Source organism: Ylistrum balloti, unplaced genomic scaffold (genome assembly GCF_031769215.1).
Source record: "Ylistrum balloti isolate Yb309-2 unplaced genomic scaffold, AGI_CSIRO_Ybal_v1 Utg370262, whole genome shotgun sequence".
Classification (NCBI taxonomy): domain Eukaryota; kingdom Metazoa; phylum Mollusca; class Bivalvia; order Pectinida; family Pectinidae; genus Ylistrum; species Ylistrum balloti.
Window position 1 is genome coordinate 166,259 of NW_026782206.1, and position 17,917 is coordinate 184,175.

Sequence of the window (17,917 nt, forward strand, 5' to 3'; positions counted from 1 at the left end):
TGTGATGGAGAGACACCCTTACATTGTACCGATAACAGGGTCTGTGTATGGCTGTGATGGAGAGACACCCAAACACTGTATTGATTACAGGGCGTGTGTATGGTTGTGATGAAGACACACCCAAACACTATACCGATTACAGGGTGTGCGTATGGCTGTGATGGAGAGACACCCAAACACTGTACCGATAACAGGGCGTGGGTATGGCTGTGATGGAGAGACACCCAAACACTGTACCGGTAACAGGGCGTGTGTATAGTTGTGATGGAGAGACTCCCAAACACTGAACCGATTACAGGGCGTGTGTATGGCTGTGATGGAGAGACACCCAAACACTGTACCGATAACAGGGCGTGTGTATGGCTGTGATGGAGAGACACCCAAACACTGTACCGATAACAGGGCCTGTGTATGGCTGTGATGGAGAGACACCCTTACATTGTACCGATAACAGGGTCTGTGTATGGCTGTGATGGAGAGACACCCAAACACTGTATTGATTACAGGGCGTGTGTATGGCTGTGATGAAGACACACCCAAACACTGTACCGATTACAGGGTGTGCGTATGGCTGTGATGGAGAGACACCCAAACACTGTACCGATAACAGGGCGTGGGTATGGCTGTGATGGAGAGACACCCAAACACTGTACCGATAACAGGGCGTGGGTATGGCTGTGATGGAGAGACACCCAAACACTGTACCGATAACAGGGCGTGGGTATGGCTGTGATGGAGAGACACCCAAACACTGTACCGATTACAGGGCGTGTGTATGGCTGTGATGGAGAGACACCAAAACACTGTACCGATAACAAGGCGTGTGTATGGCTGTGATGGAGAGACACCCAAACACTGTACCGATAACAGGGCCTGTGTATGGCTGTGATGGAGAGACACCCTAACATTGTACCGATAACAGGGTCTGTGTATGGCTGTGATGGAGAGACACCCAAACACTGTACCGATAACAGGGCCTGTGTATGGCTGTGATGGAGAGACACCCAAACACTGTACCGATTACAGGGCGTGTATAGCTGTGATTGAGAGACACCCAAACACTGTACCGATAACAAGGCTTGTGTATGGCTGTGATGGAGAGACACCCTAACAATGTACCGATAACAGGGCCTGTTTATGGCTGTGATGGAGAGACGCCCAAACATTGTACCGATAACAGGGCCTGTGTATGACTGTGATGGAGAGACACCCAAACACTGTACCGATAACAGGGCCTGTGTATGGCTGTGATGGAGAGACATCCTAACATTGTACCGATAACAGGGTCTGTGTATAGCTGTGATGGAGAGACACCCAAACACTGTACCGATAACAGGGCCTGTGTATGGCTGTGATGGAGAGACACCCAAACACTGTACCGGTATCAGGGCGTGTGTATAGTTGTGATGGAGAGACACCCAAACACTGTACCGATAACAGGGCGTGGGTATAGCTGTGATGGAGAGACACCCAAACACTGTACCGATTACAGGGCGTGTGTATGGCTGTGATGGAGAGACACCAAAACACTGTACCGATAACAGGGCGTGTGTATGGCTGTGATGGAGAGACACCCAAACACTGTACCGATAACAGGGCCTGTGTATGGCTGTGATGGAGAGACATCCTAACATTGTACCGATAACAGGGTCTGTGTATGGCTGTGATGGAGAGACACCCAAACACTGTACCGATAACAGAGCTTGTGTATGGCTGTAATGGTGAGACTCCCGAACACTTTATCGATTACAGGGCGTGTGTATAGCTGTGATGAAGATACACCCAAACACTGTACCGATAACAGAGCTTGTGTATGGCTGTAATGGTGAGACTCCCGAACACTTTATCGATTACAGGGCGTGTGTATAGCTGTGATGAAGATACACCCAAACACTGTACCGATAACAGGACTTGTGTATGGCTGTGATGGAGAGACACCCAAACACTGTACCGATAACAGGGCGTGTGTATAGTTGTGATGAAGACACACCCAAACACTGTACCAGTAACAGGGCCTGTGTATGGCTGTAATGGTGAGACACTCAAACACTGTACCGATAACAGGGCGTGTGTATAGTTGTGATGAAGACACACCCAAACACTGTACCAGTAACAGGGCCTGTGTATGGCTGTAATGGTGAGACACTCAAACACTGTACCGATAACAGGGCGTGTGTATGGCTGTGATGGAGAGACACCCTAACACTACCGATAACAGGGCGTGTGTATGGCTGTGATGGAGAGACACCCAAACACTGTACCGATAACAGGACCTGTGTATGGCTGTGATGGAGAGACACCCTAACACTACCGATAACAGGGCGTGTGTATGGCTGTGATGGGGAGACACCCTAACACTACCGATAACAGGGCGTGTGTATGGCTGTGATGGAGAGACACTCAAACACTGTACCGATAACAGGGCCGATTACTGTCACTATACATAGGTAATGCACAATCTACAGATACAGCTTTATATGTGTTTGTACTGTTAACCCGTTCATATGTGTAGATTGAGTGTCACATACGTCCGGGTTTGGAAAAAAAATCCTTATTGTATTTTTAAATATGATGTAACACGCCATTAAATGGTTCGACAGAAGTTCTTTGAAACCGTAATCCGCTGTTCTTGCTCAGAAGTGGAACAACGTAAAATTTGATTTCCTGTTAAAATAATGATCTGCAGGTTCCCACAGAATTATAAGAATAAGGATAAAACTCAGACATTCTCATATTGAATAGTATATTACTCACCTCTAAGACCCCAAGGAGTGAACTTGGGTTTACAGAGACTACACGAAGCCATAAAAAATTAATGATTTTTCAGAGGTTTAGCACATGTATGATATTTTAGGTATTCCAACTGTCCCTACTGGTAATATAGAACGTCTTATATAACAAGTAAGATATTTCGATGATTACACTTGCCTACTGGAATGCAATGTTAACGATCTAAGAGAGATAACTCCAACTCTGCTTTACTCTCGCATTTCATTCAATTCAATTTTCCTTTCATTTTTAGTCGTCGTTTACTTTGAGACCAAAATAATAAACAAACAAACAAAAATAAAAAAAGAAGGAAATAATAATAATAATAACCACACACATACAATGTTAAATATATACTACAACACATAAACTTAGACCGATTCTATGGCAACTTTCCTCGGTTAAAATTAGTATGAACCAAGCACAAACTGCATAACATTTGTGGACAAATATTTAGAAGTTCATGGTCAGAAAAGAGCAGTTGATTTGAGAATATTTATTGATTTAGTGATTTCTAAACTGTGTGTTATATGTATACAAAAGGAAAAATATTTCGGCATGTAATTGCTGTACAATATTCTCGTGTGGTCAGCTCATCTAATATTTCGTCACGATGTATATGTTTAGTTGCTGCGGTCATTAACATAAAAAATGGATTATTATAAAAATGTTTATATAATTAACATGAGTCAGGTAGTGTCTGGAATGTCGAAATGATATTCTCGGTTGAAAGAATAAAAAACCCCACTAATAACTGTAAATTTATTGGTCATTGCTTCGCGAAATGAAGAAAATTTGACGCGCTACAGCGAGTGATCGATCGCGTGTTCATTGTGATGTTGATGTTTTGTGTGCTTGTGTTTATGTGTTGACGTCATGATATTGGCTGGCGCTAAACGCTGGATAACTGGCAGTCTCTACCTGAGTTGTCGTTCCATATTTACATTTCCGGTGTTTATCCTCTATATAGACCTACCAACGAAATTGACGTTTACACTTCGGTAAACCTTTCGCGTATGAATACATTGGCCTTCAGTAACTTGACAACAAGCACACTTGGCGTGATGCCCAAGAGCACCTTCTCCACTAAACCCAGTAGTCCGTATGCAATTGCCTGACCCAGCTAGCCATCAAACCTTTGCTAGCAGTAATTCATCCACTGTAACGTCTGGATCTCTGTCACACCCCGTTTTCCATGGGCGTAATTTTACCTTCCAGCGGTGACATTATTGGTAGTTGTGATCTTCCCCTTCAAAGTAGCCGCATCACTGTAACACTCTTACGCAATTAATGTCAATGCGCAGTGATTTTTTTCTTCAAAGTTCTAACATTTAATAAACCTTTATTAAATTAAATATGTTGAATAAATATAAGTATAATGATAGAAGGCAAAAAATGTTGTAAATTTAGATAGGAAATAATTCAAATAAATGATGCTATATTGTGGAACTGTATTTGCTTACGTCTTGTGTATGACAATTATTCCCGCCAAATTGGAGTCAGCTGTTCGGCTATTCCATCAGATGTCGGGTATTCTTGCCTAAGCGTGTAATGTCCAAACAATTGAAACCGGAATTTTTTAATGCGGTATTCTCAAAGAGGAAACCAAAAAATGTAGCGCGTCATGTTAAAATATCTTAAAAAATGCAGTTTACACACCAGTAAACAACAAAAAATTAAAATCATTTCTTAATTAACAGACACAACACACCTCTGTAAATGGCTAATGTACTGCCAACATTTGACATCACGGTAAGGGTAAAAGTTTGACGTCATGCAAAATTATGGCGGCATCCTTGACTTCCACCTACGAAGGACACGATTGTTAAAATTATTATTATTTGCACTTTTTGAGTGGGTAAGTGTTAATATTATAGCCAAATTACCACCAGTTATCATTAAAGCCCCAATATACGTAAAAATCACTATAAAAAAAACTTTATCTTATTTTCCCCGTAATATATGCAACAAAACAAATACTTTCCTTTAATTAAAGAAAATAAAACTGACTGTTTTCAATTTAAACAAAAATTGAAAAAATCGGATAATAAACAATGTGGGATCCACAATAATTCATACATTACCGCTCGTAGCGATAACATTGCGCATGTGTAAACATGGCAGTCCCAGTACAGACGTTCACCAGTCGCTTCCTTTTTTTCCAATCATACATCAGGCCAGTTCTGAATTCTTACATTATAATCGTGCGTCGTATCGTTTCTAAACTAAATATTCCTTCTAATAATTTCCCAAAAACTGAATGTTTATCACAGGAATACCTTAAGTCTACGACAAGACTTCGCAAACAATGTTTGTAAACAAAAACTTACCGTAGACATATTTGCATGTGCTTCCTCTATAAGTAGAAACAACAACTCTCGCGAGATCAGGTCACGAACTTTCCGACGTCGTTCGACAACAATCGTAATTTCGATGGCGGCGTGTTTAAAATGGAGGTGTGTTTACAAATAGCGAGTTTCAACTGCTCATATATCAATACTTTATGCAAAAAGTCATGGTAACTCTTGTTTGAATAACTTAATTTTAACAACATCTTAGAGAATATCTCAATAATTATGTGTGATTCTACACTAAAGTTTTGGTGAATGTTACGTATATTGGGGCTTTAATATTATATCAATGTGTATTTAGTCAAACTAATTAGGGGATGCGAAATCGCTGTCAGCGTTTTTGATTAACATTATTATGGGTAAAGCGTATATATATATATATATATAGAGAGAGAGAGAGAGGATAGGGAGAGGGAGAGAGGGAGAGTGCGTGTGTGCTTGCGTGCGTGTTTGAAATAAATATCACGATTTTCATGCAAGATGTCTCAAAATCTATCAACTAAAACACAAGGTTTCGAGTAGGCACGTAAATCGAAAGGGCGTGAGGGTTTGTCAGTCGTCATAATGAAATTTTGAAATATTTAATTTCTGATGCGATATGAGAGTTTCCATGGCGGGTTTCTTCAGTGAAGCAGCAGACGTTTACCCTTCCGGAACACCTAATTTTATTGATCTTGTACTTTTTCATATTTTGCCCTAGTTATATGGAATTTAGGTTTGAATTATGATTATGTTGCCATGTTGGTATTTTCTTGGTGTTATTTATATGAGTTTTGCCGACGTCGGCTTAGCCACGATATGATTCCCTGCCTGAATCACCATTACTGGACACTTTTAAGCTTCCTTGAGGCTCAAACTTTTATGGTCGAATGAACAAACTCTACCGCTTAGTCATTTTACGGTGCTGGACATGCTGCTTAGATATAGCCGATTAATTGTACACAACCTTCATAAACTCTACAAATGACAATATATCTAGTGGAGGAATTGACGCTACAAATGGTCGACCAATGAGAATCGTTGGTTTTAAGAAGGATAACAAGTCTATTTTTTTTTTAGCTTCCTCAGATGTTTACAGGTAGAAATAGTGCTGAAATTTTGTTAAAATTGATTCTACTTTTAGATAATATGTCGACATATATTCCTTGTTCTACACACCCGTAGTAGTAGGACAATTCTATCACACTGGGTCATTAAACAAGAAAAAAAATACTCAATGTCTTTACACGTAATGACAGGATGTCAACATTATATTTCATTGATATTATATTCATATCAGTCATGATATTGCTGATGGTTGATAATGGTACAAATATGTCTAATATATATTCATAATACATAAACACCCAAAGCCAGTTATAGTGTTAAGAAAACAGATATATAAATATATGATTAGTTCACATAGACATGAAGTAACGGTAGGTAGTTAGGGCCTCAGGATGAAGAATATGGTATAATAACGTCTGAGTATGTCATACGTTACTATGCCGTTGATATGACATAGTATTTCTCTGTGGCACTAATCGGCTTCCGTATGAAGTTACAATCTAATTGTTAGTGATAAAAATATTCCGTCAGTAGTCATTTTGTTCACACAAAAGTTATGCTTTCTCAAATACGAATACAGCCCCTTCTTTTTCTTCAAAATACTTCGGAATTATCCTTTTTTTAATCGTTTTCCATTTTCCAGTTTCCTCCATGTTTTCCATCAACACTTCCAGTATACCGTCATATTCCGGATGTCTCAGGTATTCCTCTCGCATCACTAAGATGATAAATCCACCTGAAATACAACAACTAAAATCGAAGAACTGACAATTAATACATTATAGGCACAAAGGGATTGTAATGGCAAACTTTATCATCTGCGCGAAGCATTCATTTGAGTACATATCATCTAATAAGGTGTAACGCCCAAAGTAAAGATAGGGAATCACAGATGATATACAACAAAACGATAAAATAGGCATTTGTCAGTATCAAGTAACTTTGCAAGACAGAAAGAATGCAAGATCAGCGTCTAACAATGATTGAATAAAAGATACACAAGTCAATATCACCTTTCAATACAAATTAATAGTCCGCTACAATAAAGCATTAAAATCATACAGCTGAGAAAAAGTAACAAAAAGAAAATTCAAAAACTTGACAGGAGGTTCTCTAGCCTGAAGATTTAATAAATTTTCATACATCAAATAAACTCAGGTAGATAGGAGTTGCTTCCCTTCTGTTATATTACAATGCTATCATCTAATGACTATGTTGTATATTAATGTATTTTGCCTTGTACCACTGTGATGTTATGTATGGGAGAGGATTTAAATATGCTCTGCCTTATGTCCAATCCTTTTTAATATATATCTATCTACATGTCAATAAAATTCACAATCCAGACGGGAAGGTGCACAAATTACAAAATTAAATAAATTTTGTGATTTCTATATGTCAGATAATCTTAAAACCATGTCAAATACATGTATATATTCTGAATCGTGTCAGTATTACAATGAATTAAAACGTGGCGTACAGGTTACGGTAAATCTCGGGGACTTAAAGTCCACTAGCAGTGTCTAACACATACTCTTTCAAAAGATTGTACAAAAACCGCACAAGTGAATAGCACCTTTCAATAGAAATAGAAGATACAGTAGAGATAAAATATTAATTAAACTGCATACAGCTGTTCCGTGTTGGAATACTGCAAAATAACTAGAAGGGATTATAGTGAAATGTTAACAAGAGCAGGAAAAATGAGAAAAAATATAGAAAGTTATTACCTTTACGGGTTATTCTTAACATCTCCCATAATGCACTTGCCGGAATGTGGCCTTGACCCATTCCTCCGGATGAAGCAACGATGTCATAGGTGTCTGCACGGAAAGAAATAGTCTGTGGTTTACAAAACGTTACAAATCAATCATATTACACACAAGAAAGAATATTAAGTAATAAGATAAGAACTTATCAAGCAATATATTGATATTTCTCTTAAATCATTGGAATATTGTCGCTATAGAATTATACTGTATGCTATAATCGCAAAATCTATATTTCAGTTGTAATAAAAAGCAGTTTCTTATAATTGACTTTAATCCGTTTCTTTGATGTGTCTCTTCTTAGTAGCAGATTCGAAGTGGAATACATTTTCGAGATTAAATGGGTAAATATACATTCATATCTTCAATATCTTCAGGAACCAACACAAGCACAATTCTATCGCGTCATATATTAAACACTGCTATAGAAAGAACATTGTAATTAATAGTTTAAATACTGGTATAATTTAATTCAATACAGATAAAAGAATGACGTAATCCATTATCCAATCACCATTTCCTACATACCAGCTTCTACCTGGATCAGTGGCTCCTCCGACATAAAATCATTGATGACTTTTTGATAAATATTCCGAGTGTTGGCCTTCTCTAACATTTTTGTTGATGGGTCCAATGCATGAAGATTTCTGAAACCTTTCAGCTGCAGCTATAAAACCAATACAGATGAATATAACATTGACGTCTAACAACTTCAATCAAGATGTACATCACCACAGTTAGATCAGAGTCACATTATGAGACCCTGGCTAAGATCCAAGTTTGACTTAAAAACAAAACCCATGTTAACTTCCATTGTCGATCAACCTACTTGTTCTCTAATTTTACATTTATCTTTAGAAATTGATCACAAAAGTTCTAAATTCAAAACATGTTGAACTCCCTGATTTATACCTCTTTGCCAAGAAATCCTGTTCCAGCGGCCACATCGAGCACTAAGGCAACCTCTCTATTTGCTTCTGGTATAACGTCACAGCATTCAATGGCTGCCTGTATCGGACCTTGATATCGACCAGGGTTTAAATCCTATAAATTGACATAAATCTGGACTGGAGTACATGAAACATTTTTATAGCGAAGGAAAAAAAAAAAAAAAAAAAAACAGAATCACATCTACATATTTCTCGTCATTTTGTTCAGATATCCATTCACAGATCGGATGGCAGGATTAGAGGTACACATGATTTTAATTCAAATTCAACCCTTTATTAATGAACCAACTGCGACGTGTAAACTTATAGGTTTGGGAAGCACAACATAACCACGTTGAAATGGAAATTTCACAGTGAGTATATCAAAATCTTTATACCTAGCACACAGCTTATAGAGAGTGTATGGCTGGCTTCCTTTTTAACTGAACAATAACACCCGCTACATCATTAATCTGTAGATGTTTTATGTATCCATTTCAGACCCGAAATTCTTACACGTGAATATTTGTACAAAAGACACACTAGCGCATTTTAACAGAAATTTAGAGATAAAATATTTTTTAAAATAAGAAAATATCATTTCTACTACTTAAAGTTGGTGTTGTAACGCTCCTATGGTATCATTTGTTACAATTATAAAGAAATATTCATACACACGTGGGATAAACTTTAAAAACGTTTAAACAACTGTATTATTGTTGTTTTAATCATAGGACTTCTATCTAGATTCCATTCAGTTATTGATATAAAGATAATAATTCCATTAGGTATTTATTTGAAACAAATTATATTGTTTTCAAATATTACTGAAAACTTGCCACCTTTTTAAATTAGCGACATGTCACATCATATTGTTAAAATTGTAAACAATTTTTTCAAAAGTTACAAACTCGAGTGATTGACTATCATTTAGAACAACCTACTTGTACTGAACATCATTTTGCGTTTGAAATAAATATTGATTGAGTTGTAGTTTCACCAGATTGGCGGTAATTGATGACTTACAATTTCGTACGTATCAGCCCAGCTGTTGTAAATATCCTTGACCTCTTCCTTAGTTTGTCCTGGTGAGAGCACATTTTTTATTTTATCGTAAACCATCTTATCATTACCAGTGTCGTCTGTATTCATTTTAAATTCTGAAACTCATATATGTGATAATTTTAATTTTTTTAAAGACGAGGATATGTCGCAGTGTTGGCATTAACGATTATCGTATGATAGACTGTTCACATGTTTATGAAAGACTAATGTAAAATATATATGGACCTGATACAATATCATTGCTGGATAGAACAAGAAGATCCGGGAACTTGTTATCTGACTTTTAAGTTCTAAAATGTTCTGTAACAGCAGTAGTGGTAACAGTAAGTAGATAATAATAACAACCCGAAATGTTAGTATCGTTAGTGACAATAACGTTTTCTTGATTTTAATTTCTCAAAAACATTTTGCCTTAATCTCTTCCGTGGAACTTGATTTCTCCATCATGTACATATCCATACCCTTTTCTAAATTGAAAAAAAAAAACGCTTTTGTTTTCTTGTTATGAAAGATTTCATTTCCACGAAAGGTGAACGACAGTACAAATATATGATTTTGTGAACTATACTTAAGCGTATTTTAAATAGCCAAAATAAAAGGTAAAACATACAGAGGCATAAAAGACAAAAATAATAGATCGAGTTTCTGATTAACAACATCTTCAGGTTTTCACAAGAAGCAAAATTTATCATAGAACTTATAAAACAGGCCACAAAGACCTTGCAAAGTTGTTTAATTCCACTCTTAGATATATTAATGACAAGACTTATTGAAGACTTTTATCGTATATACCAACCAGAATTGGAAATCAAGGCCACCACAGACCTTTCTACATCAGTCCCGTCATTTATAATTTTCGTAATTTGTAAGAAAAAAAGTCTTCTTTCATTATGGATGATAACAGAAATACATTATGTCAAGCGATCTGACAAGAACTGAACCCGGGTCACTTGTTAAACAATCCATGGGTCTACTGAATAAGTCGTTATGACGGCATGATATTTCCAATGTGCACTATTGACCGTATCCATCGCATATATCTACATAAATGGAAATTAGGGACACGACAAACTCATCTTACAACGAAACCAACATTGACAAACTTTCAAACAAGCTGTATGATATGCGTGATGATTCTTATTTCCCTGTCGTGAATTTTTCATTTCTGAATTTCAATAACCCCGCATCCCCTGCTTATGGTGGTTGCATGTTGAAGGTGATTCGATGTTTACATTATCACGATTTTCGTGCATGAAGTCTTCGACTGAATGACAGATTCGTAATACAGGCTTTCGAATTGATTCAGGTTGATAAAAATCAAGATGAAGTTTTATGGTCGCCGTAGTGATCTCAATGAGAAATATTCTTTTTTCTTTGTGCGATATGAAGGTGGACGTGTTTGATGCTCGTAAGTTTGCCTGTTGGTTCCGTTGTTGTATACCTTGTTCTCATTCGAGAACGTGACCTAGGTTTACATGGCGAGTGTCTTCGATAAAGCAAAAGACATATACTCTTCCGGAACATCTCGTTATGAGTCTCAATGTAAATCTTTCTTTTTATCATATTTTGCTCTAGCATTATTAAATTTGATAAATACTGACATGGAAGGATTTTCTATTATTTTCTCATTATATTCCATAAATACATTTGAAAGTCACATGATTGACTTCACCAGAACCTATAGATTTATTTCCCGCAAAAGGTTCAATAATGATAATGAGCGAAAACGTACCATATTTATTCTAACAAACCTTAAAGACAAAATATTGACGAAAATTTCATTTGATAAGTTCTTTCATTGCCTCGAGTTTTTTCTTATCTGATATTCGGAGGCATACTTCCAATATTACAATTTTTAAAGCATGACGTCGACAGCTTACAAATAAACTCAGATACCATGGGTTTGAAAAATGTGGTTTGATAAGACTGAATATGTTAGATCGTCATAATGATCTCATTGGATGTATTAGACGCTCGTTTGTATAAAGGTATGTTCCATTTATTTTAACTTGATCGTATTAAGGAACGTGGCTAATACTTTTTCGGATTGACCAATACTTGGCGGGAGTCGTCAATGAAGCAGAATACATAAAAAAAAGTGGCAGAGAAAGCTTGAACAGGTAAAACGGGAAATAAATCACTGAATCATGGGATATTCTCTGGTTTTATTCCTTGAAATTTTCAGTGGATTCCGTGTAAAGATTTCTCTTTTTTTTTCTTGTATGATCGATGTTATGTGTGAATTAAAATCCTTCTAATATTTTTTTTCTGTGCAAGCAGTGAAATATTGCCTGCAAAAAGTTACAATGAATAAAGTCATAGAATACCTGTTCTATATTAACGAAAAATGCAAAAACTTCAACTTCAACTTAACCAACAATATTTTGTTTTTAAGTTGAAAAAAGGATAATGTATTGCAAAAAATAGGAAAACCGTACTGCTATGGAACCTTCAGTACATTCTAACTACATTGTATACTAATGCGGTTTTTTATCGTGACTTTTTATACTTAACATGTTATACCAGTAGTCTTCTATGTAAAACAATTGAAATAAGATATATACCAAAAATGTAAGCGATACAATCACTTACCTTGATTATCAAGGGCAGATTGTATTTCCTCCTATTTTTTCTTACACGATCCAATTTTTCTAACAACTGGTTATCTTTTAACCAGTCATTGAACAACCGAGGCCAGACATTCTCGTGTAGACTAGACATTTATATTGGACTACCCTTTTATATATTTTTGTCGTTAAAAAAATTACATATGTTGCACCTCTATTGTATTATTTTGCAGCGCATTGCTATTGCGCCAGTCCTGGACGGCCTGTCACTGTTACAAGCCAAGAAATGGCCAATAAAGTCCATGATATTGTTATGACTGACAGGCGAGTTACAGGTAGATATGTAGCCAGTTGGGATTTCAAAGGAAAGAGCACATTCCATTTTTTCAGAAGACCTTCCAGTGATAAAGCTCTTCGCCCATTGGGTTACAAGACTTCTGACAGTTGATCAGACAGACGTGCTAATCTGAACCTTTTAGAGGCAAATCATACTGACGCTCTGGAGGTTTGTGACTATGGATGAAAAGTGGGCCTCGGTTTTCTAGAAAGCTGGTGGTAATCTGAAGGTAGATTATCTGCAAAAGGGGCAAACAATAAATAATACTAATTATGCATTACTTCTTCGGCAGTTAAGAGAAAATATATTAAACTCTAGTACCACGGAAAACTCCATGAAAGTTCCAGGACAATGCCCTTTTCACAGGTTTGTCATGGCTCTCATTAACGATCGTGGCTTTTAACTGATTAATCATCCACCTTATAATGCAATATGTCAGCAATAAATCAAACATGAGGTAGGAAACTTATCAATCATCCTTCGGATATGCGTAGAAATTGAATTTAAAGCAATGTAAAATAAATACATTTTCCCTTCATTTGTGAAACATTGAAATATGCATATATAAATGATGATTTATATTTTTGTGTGTGTGTTTTAAACCCCAATTACATGTAACAACCCGTCTAAAATCACACTGAGAAGGTAAAAACTGAAAATACCTTCTAACCCACAATTTCTTTTCGGCACTACGCCTATCCCTAATGTTGAAAGTCATTAACGTCTAGTAGTCATTTCTCAACGACGGAAAAAATGTTTTGAATATGCTTTTGAAGTATGATCATGTCGAGAAAATTCCACCTGTCTATAAATAAAACCCCTTTTCTGGGAGGGAGTAGGCAATCGGGAACTTCTTGGCTAGGCAAGTTAGATCATGAGTCCCATGGCCCAAATGGGACAGAGGTTAACAACCGTTTTCCTTCATTAGTTGTGTTTCAATGTCCAGAAAATCAATTAATTAACACAATGCTTGTAACTGTACCCGAGTCTAATACAGTGTATAAATGTATATATATATGATATGCACTCGTGGGCTATTGGATGTTTAATAAATTTTACATGAAGTGCTGCAATTCAATGACGAGTGTTTCAAATTACATTTTTAAAGATATCGTCGGTGTATAAAATTACAAAATAGATTTGCTTTTCTATAACTTATTCATTATTGTTACGCCGTGCTATGAGACACGTATGCGGTAAACAGCGATGAAAATACATGTACTGCCAATCTTCGATACAAAATATCACCATTCATAGAACCATCGGATAAGTCGAATATTTCATTTGGTACCGTTGACTTCGACTTATCCTTGTCTCATTGGACTTATCTGTTATGTAAAATACGTAAGTACGTCTTGTCCAGCAGACAATAAATACTGACCAAAAAGGTTTATAATGCCTGTAATGTACAGTTATTTAACAGCAACAGACAGTCGATACTGAACAAGTAAAGTTTGTGATGCCTATAATTTACGGTTATTCAGGGTCAACAGACAGTCAATACTGACCATTCAAGGTTTGTGATGCCTATAATTTACGGCTATTCAGGGGCAACACAGTTGATACTGACCAGGCAAGGTTTGTGATGCTTGTAATTTACGGTTATTCAGGGTCAACAGACAGTCGATACTGACCAGTCAAGGTTTGTGATGCCTATAACTTACGGCTATTCAGGGGCAACAGACAGTCGATACTGACCAGGCTAGGTTTGTGATGACTGTTTTGTATTTTGTTATTTAACTCTTTCCCGTACCACATCTTTCATCCAGGTTACGTACCGAATGTACTTTTTAGTTTCGTTCCCGACAAGTGTAGTGAAATTGGCGGAGCCCATTTGCGTATTTTACGTGTTTTAATTTGAGACGATTTATTTACAGGTTAGTGTCAAGACATGACTTGATTATGCGTTGGAGTTTTAGAATATCTCTTTATTGTGTTCTTGACGCTTTTCCTCATCGCTGAGAACTGGTATTATACGGAAATGTATTAAATGCATATCGATGTTGTATCAAGAATCTTCTGTCCTTCGGGTTAAACTTTTTTCTACCTGGGAATGTACAGTGAATTGATATCGTAAAGGGCACCATTTGGCACTCGCATGTTTTAATGTTACCATATTCCTGTCATAACAATGTTGAAATATTTATTGGAAATAAAATTGCACAATGAAATATTGCAACATTGTCAAATACAATAGCTTAATTAATGTATAAATGTGCAACAACTGATTTATTTTAACATATTTCATTGTCATATTAGAACGTTGCCAACTTAAAAGTGACCCCTTCCTACATACAGATAAACAGCTATAAAATAAAATAACAGTAGTTACATTATTAAACATTAGAAAGTGAAATATGTTGAGATTAGACAATCAATGTATCATGTTTAGTTCTACACAAAGCTTGACTAACTATAGATTATGAATTTGAGAGAGAGAGAGAGAGAGAGAGAGAGAGAGTCTATCCGACCTTCCTAGGGAAGAATTTTCACAAGAATGTCCACGTCGACATTCAGCAAGCTCTATAAGTGTAGTGAAATGGGTATTGTTATTTAGGCAGGCATCCTAACCTATATATAGTTAGGCAGCTCGTTTTCAACCGCTATACTTATACATAGGGATTTATATCTGGGTTGTCAATGTAGATTTTGAGCTTCAATGAAATCGTCTATGCTACGCTACTGTGCCTCATTTACAGTGCTATTTACTGGATATCTTCTTTGATATTCACAAAGATCAAAGCCCGTTGATTTCAGTAGTAAAATCCGAAAGACAATTTCTAAAAGAGAACTGGTGAACCCTGGTTCATTTTTAATTGATGCTGTTGCCAGCAATATTTGTACTCAATTCATAGTATTTCAAATTCTACATTCTACACATCATTAAACAGCCAGGACAGAATCTTACAAATATTACTGAACAATCACATACTATTTACAGGAGTTTTCAAACATTAAAAACTTTTGTTTATTTTCCTTTAATTCAAAGTGGAAACATACGTCCAGTAGCTGTATTGGATAATCGCTTTCAAATGAAAATTATCTTGTGCTTCTTGCATAGAACTTCTTTCGTTAGATGCTTCACGCAAGAGTTGTGACTGTAGTTTAATATTCAATATGATAACAAGCCAATACATTTCCTTTTTCAGTTAATTCGAATTGGCAGCATATGCTGTATTGGAAATTTGTTTTCACATGAAAATGATCTTTTGCTTTTTGCATTTCTTAATGAAAGGGAATGTATGTTTAAGTACAATTACACGGTACATAATAATGGTTATGATCATATGCACATCTCGGTGAATATAAGTGTTATACTTTATACATACAGTAAGTATTGTTCCACTAAAACAGTGGTGTCTCTATCTTGTCAGTCTATGATAATATACATGACATATGACACCATCGTATACTGGGAGGGAGGTAAGACCGGGAAAGTGATATTAATTAATCGAGTAGATGAACCATTTAGGATTTTTTACTATAGAAAATTAGATAAGTTAATATAAGAAATGAACACTAACATTAGATAATCATAATCTATTCGTGGCTCTGATATATTCAATAGTTGCTTTAAAATAAATAGATTTGTTTTGTCAATACAATCAGTAATTGTAAGAGTCTGTTTAGGATGTGACGGGGTACTGATGTTTTGAAATTTCTATAACAACATAGTGGTGAATCTTTAAGATGATATCTAAATAAATCACAAGTTGGGTTTCTGACCGAGTACGATGTTATTTATCTGTTACCAACATTCATATCTGTTAAATTTCTGTTATTGCCTAGTGCTATATCACGAGAGGTTTGCAATAAAACGTTCTGCAGATTGATGAAGCAAAGTGATATTGGTCAGGTCAACCCTTGACGTCGGTTTGTTAAAGTCATTTATTGCTGGTGAAACAAAGCTTGTAGATGATATTTTGATCTCGGGGTAATTATCATTCTTTCATTACATAGTAAGTTCATTTGGTAAGATTTGTTTTATAGAGCAGTGTAACAAATCTGTGACATAACCTACTTCCCGAGGATGCCATATTCACAGCTGATATTGTTAGATCGTATCTCCAAGATCATGTTCTATTGTTATATATACATCTCTCTTGCAATCTTTGTTGAGCAATATCCATGAGAATTGTCACGGTGTCAGGAAAACAGATAAAAGAGGTTATCTGATCTTGGCGGAGAAGGAATTTGATTCCTGGTTAAGTATGTAATACGGCTTTTCCACGAACACTAAAGTTTTAGCCTTGCTACAAGGTTAAGGCATTGCGTTCACGCTTCATTAAGTCAACATTAAGCAGCATATAGACTTTGTTTACGGTACATTTTACAATCGGGTAGTGTCATTGTTGCTGAAAACCATAGTGGAAGGATAGGCAATCCGCTCGACTGCATTGAGTTATTTTCATTACATTTACTCGGCCTACGCATTCATCTCCAATTCAGAAATTTTGCAATATAGACAGATTTTTTTGGGGGGTTTTCTTTTACAAGCAGATTTTAAACAATGATAACAATTTCAAAACCTGTCCTTTTCAATCCTGCGTTCATTTTCCATACCCATCAATTTTTGCTATATTTCGAAACGCCAGCATTCAATGTCAATGCGCGCTTACATCCGGGCCAACAAGAGTGATCAGTATAAGTTGAAATAACTTGTTTCGCAATTGATGTTAAATAAATAAAGTTTATAGTTTTTTCAATGTCCTTATAAAGTCTTAAAAGTATTTACTACATGTGTTCTCCCTATTAGTCTTTATTTCATATTCGACAAAATGTAATATTGCTTTGTTGTAGTTAATAGTCATTAATTCTTTTAATTTCACAGAAACATGCCTCTCTCAATTGTACAGTATAAACCATGGAGTATAAGATAGATAAACCAGGCTGAGTTAATGTCAGGACGCTCTTCAGGGATGTATTTTCCCTTTATCTTTCATAGCAAAATAACTTTTTTGTTTTCACAAAAAACTTTAACAAATATTAATAACGAAATGTAAACAACTACATACAACGTAAAACATAATTAATAACAATACTTACCGAGTTCAGTTTGACAGTGAATACCTTAAAACTTTCT

At 36.1% G+C, this 17,917-nt stretch overlaps 1 protein-coding gene across 1 annotated transcript; it reads right to left on the bottom strand.

Moving 5' to 3' along the window:
* Positions 1-6,721: 6,721 nt before the first annotated feature.
* Positions 6,722-10,017, bottom strand: LOC132552613 (methyltransferase-like protein 27). Its single transcript, XM_060216802.1, has 5 exons — positions 9,892-10,017; positions 8,849-8,980; positions 8,465-8,603; positions 7,898-7,990; positions 6,722-6,903 (listed from the first exon to the last, which is right to left on the bottom strand). Exons 1-5 carry the CDS (start codon positions 10,015-10,017, stop codon positions 6,722-6,724), a joined length of 672 nt encoding a protein of 223 aa, XP_060072785.1.
* Between the last annotated feature and the right edge of the window lie 7,900 nt (positions 10,018-17,917).

Bases quoted from the DNA above. Each gene is read 5' to 3' on its own strand.
- LOC132552613 (XM_060216802.1), bottom strand. From the start codon at position 10,017: ATGAATACAGACGACACTGGTAATGATAAGATGGTTTACGATAAAATA. The intron at 8,981-9,891 runs GTAAGTCATCAA...GTCAATTTATAG, and splicing joins GGGCTGATACGTACGAAATT to GATTTAAACCCTGGTCGATA. The intron at 8,604-8,848 runs GTATAAATCAGG...TTGGTTTTATAG, and splicing joins CAGGATTTCTTGGCAAAGAG to CTGCAGCTGAAAGGTTTCAG.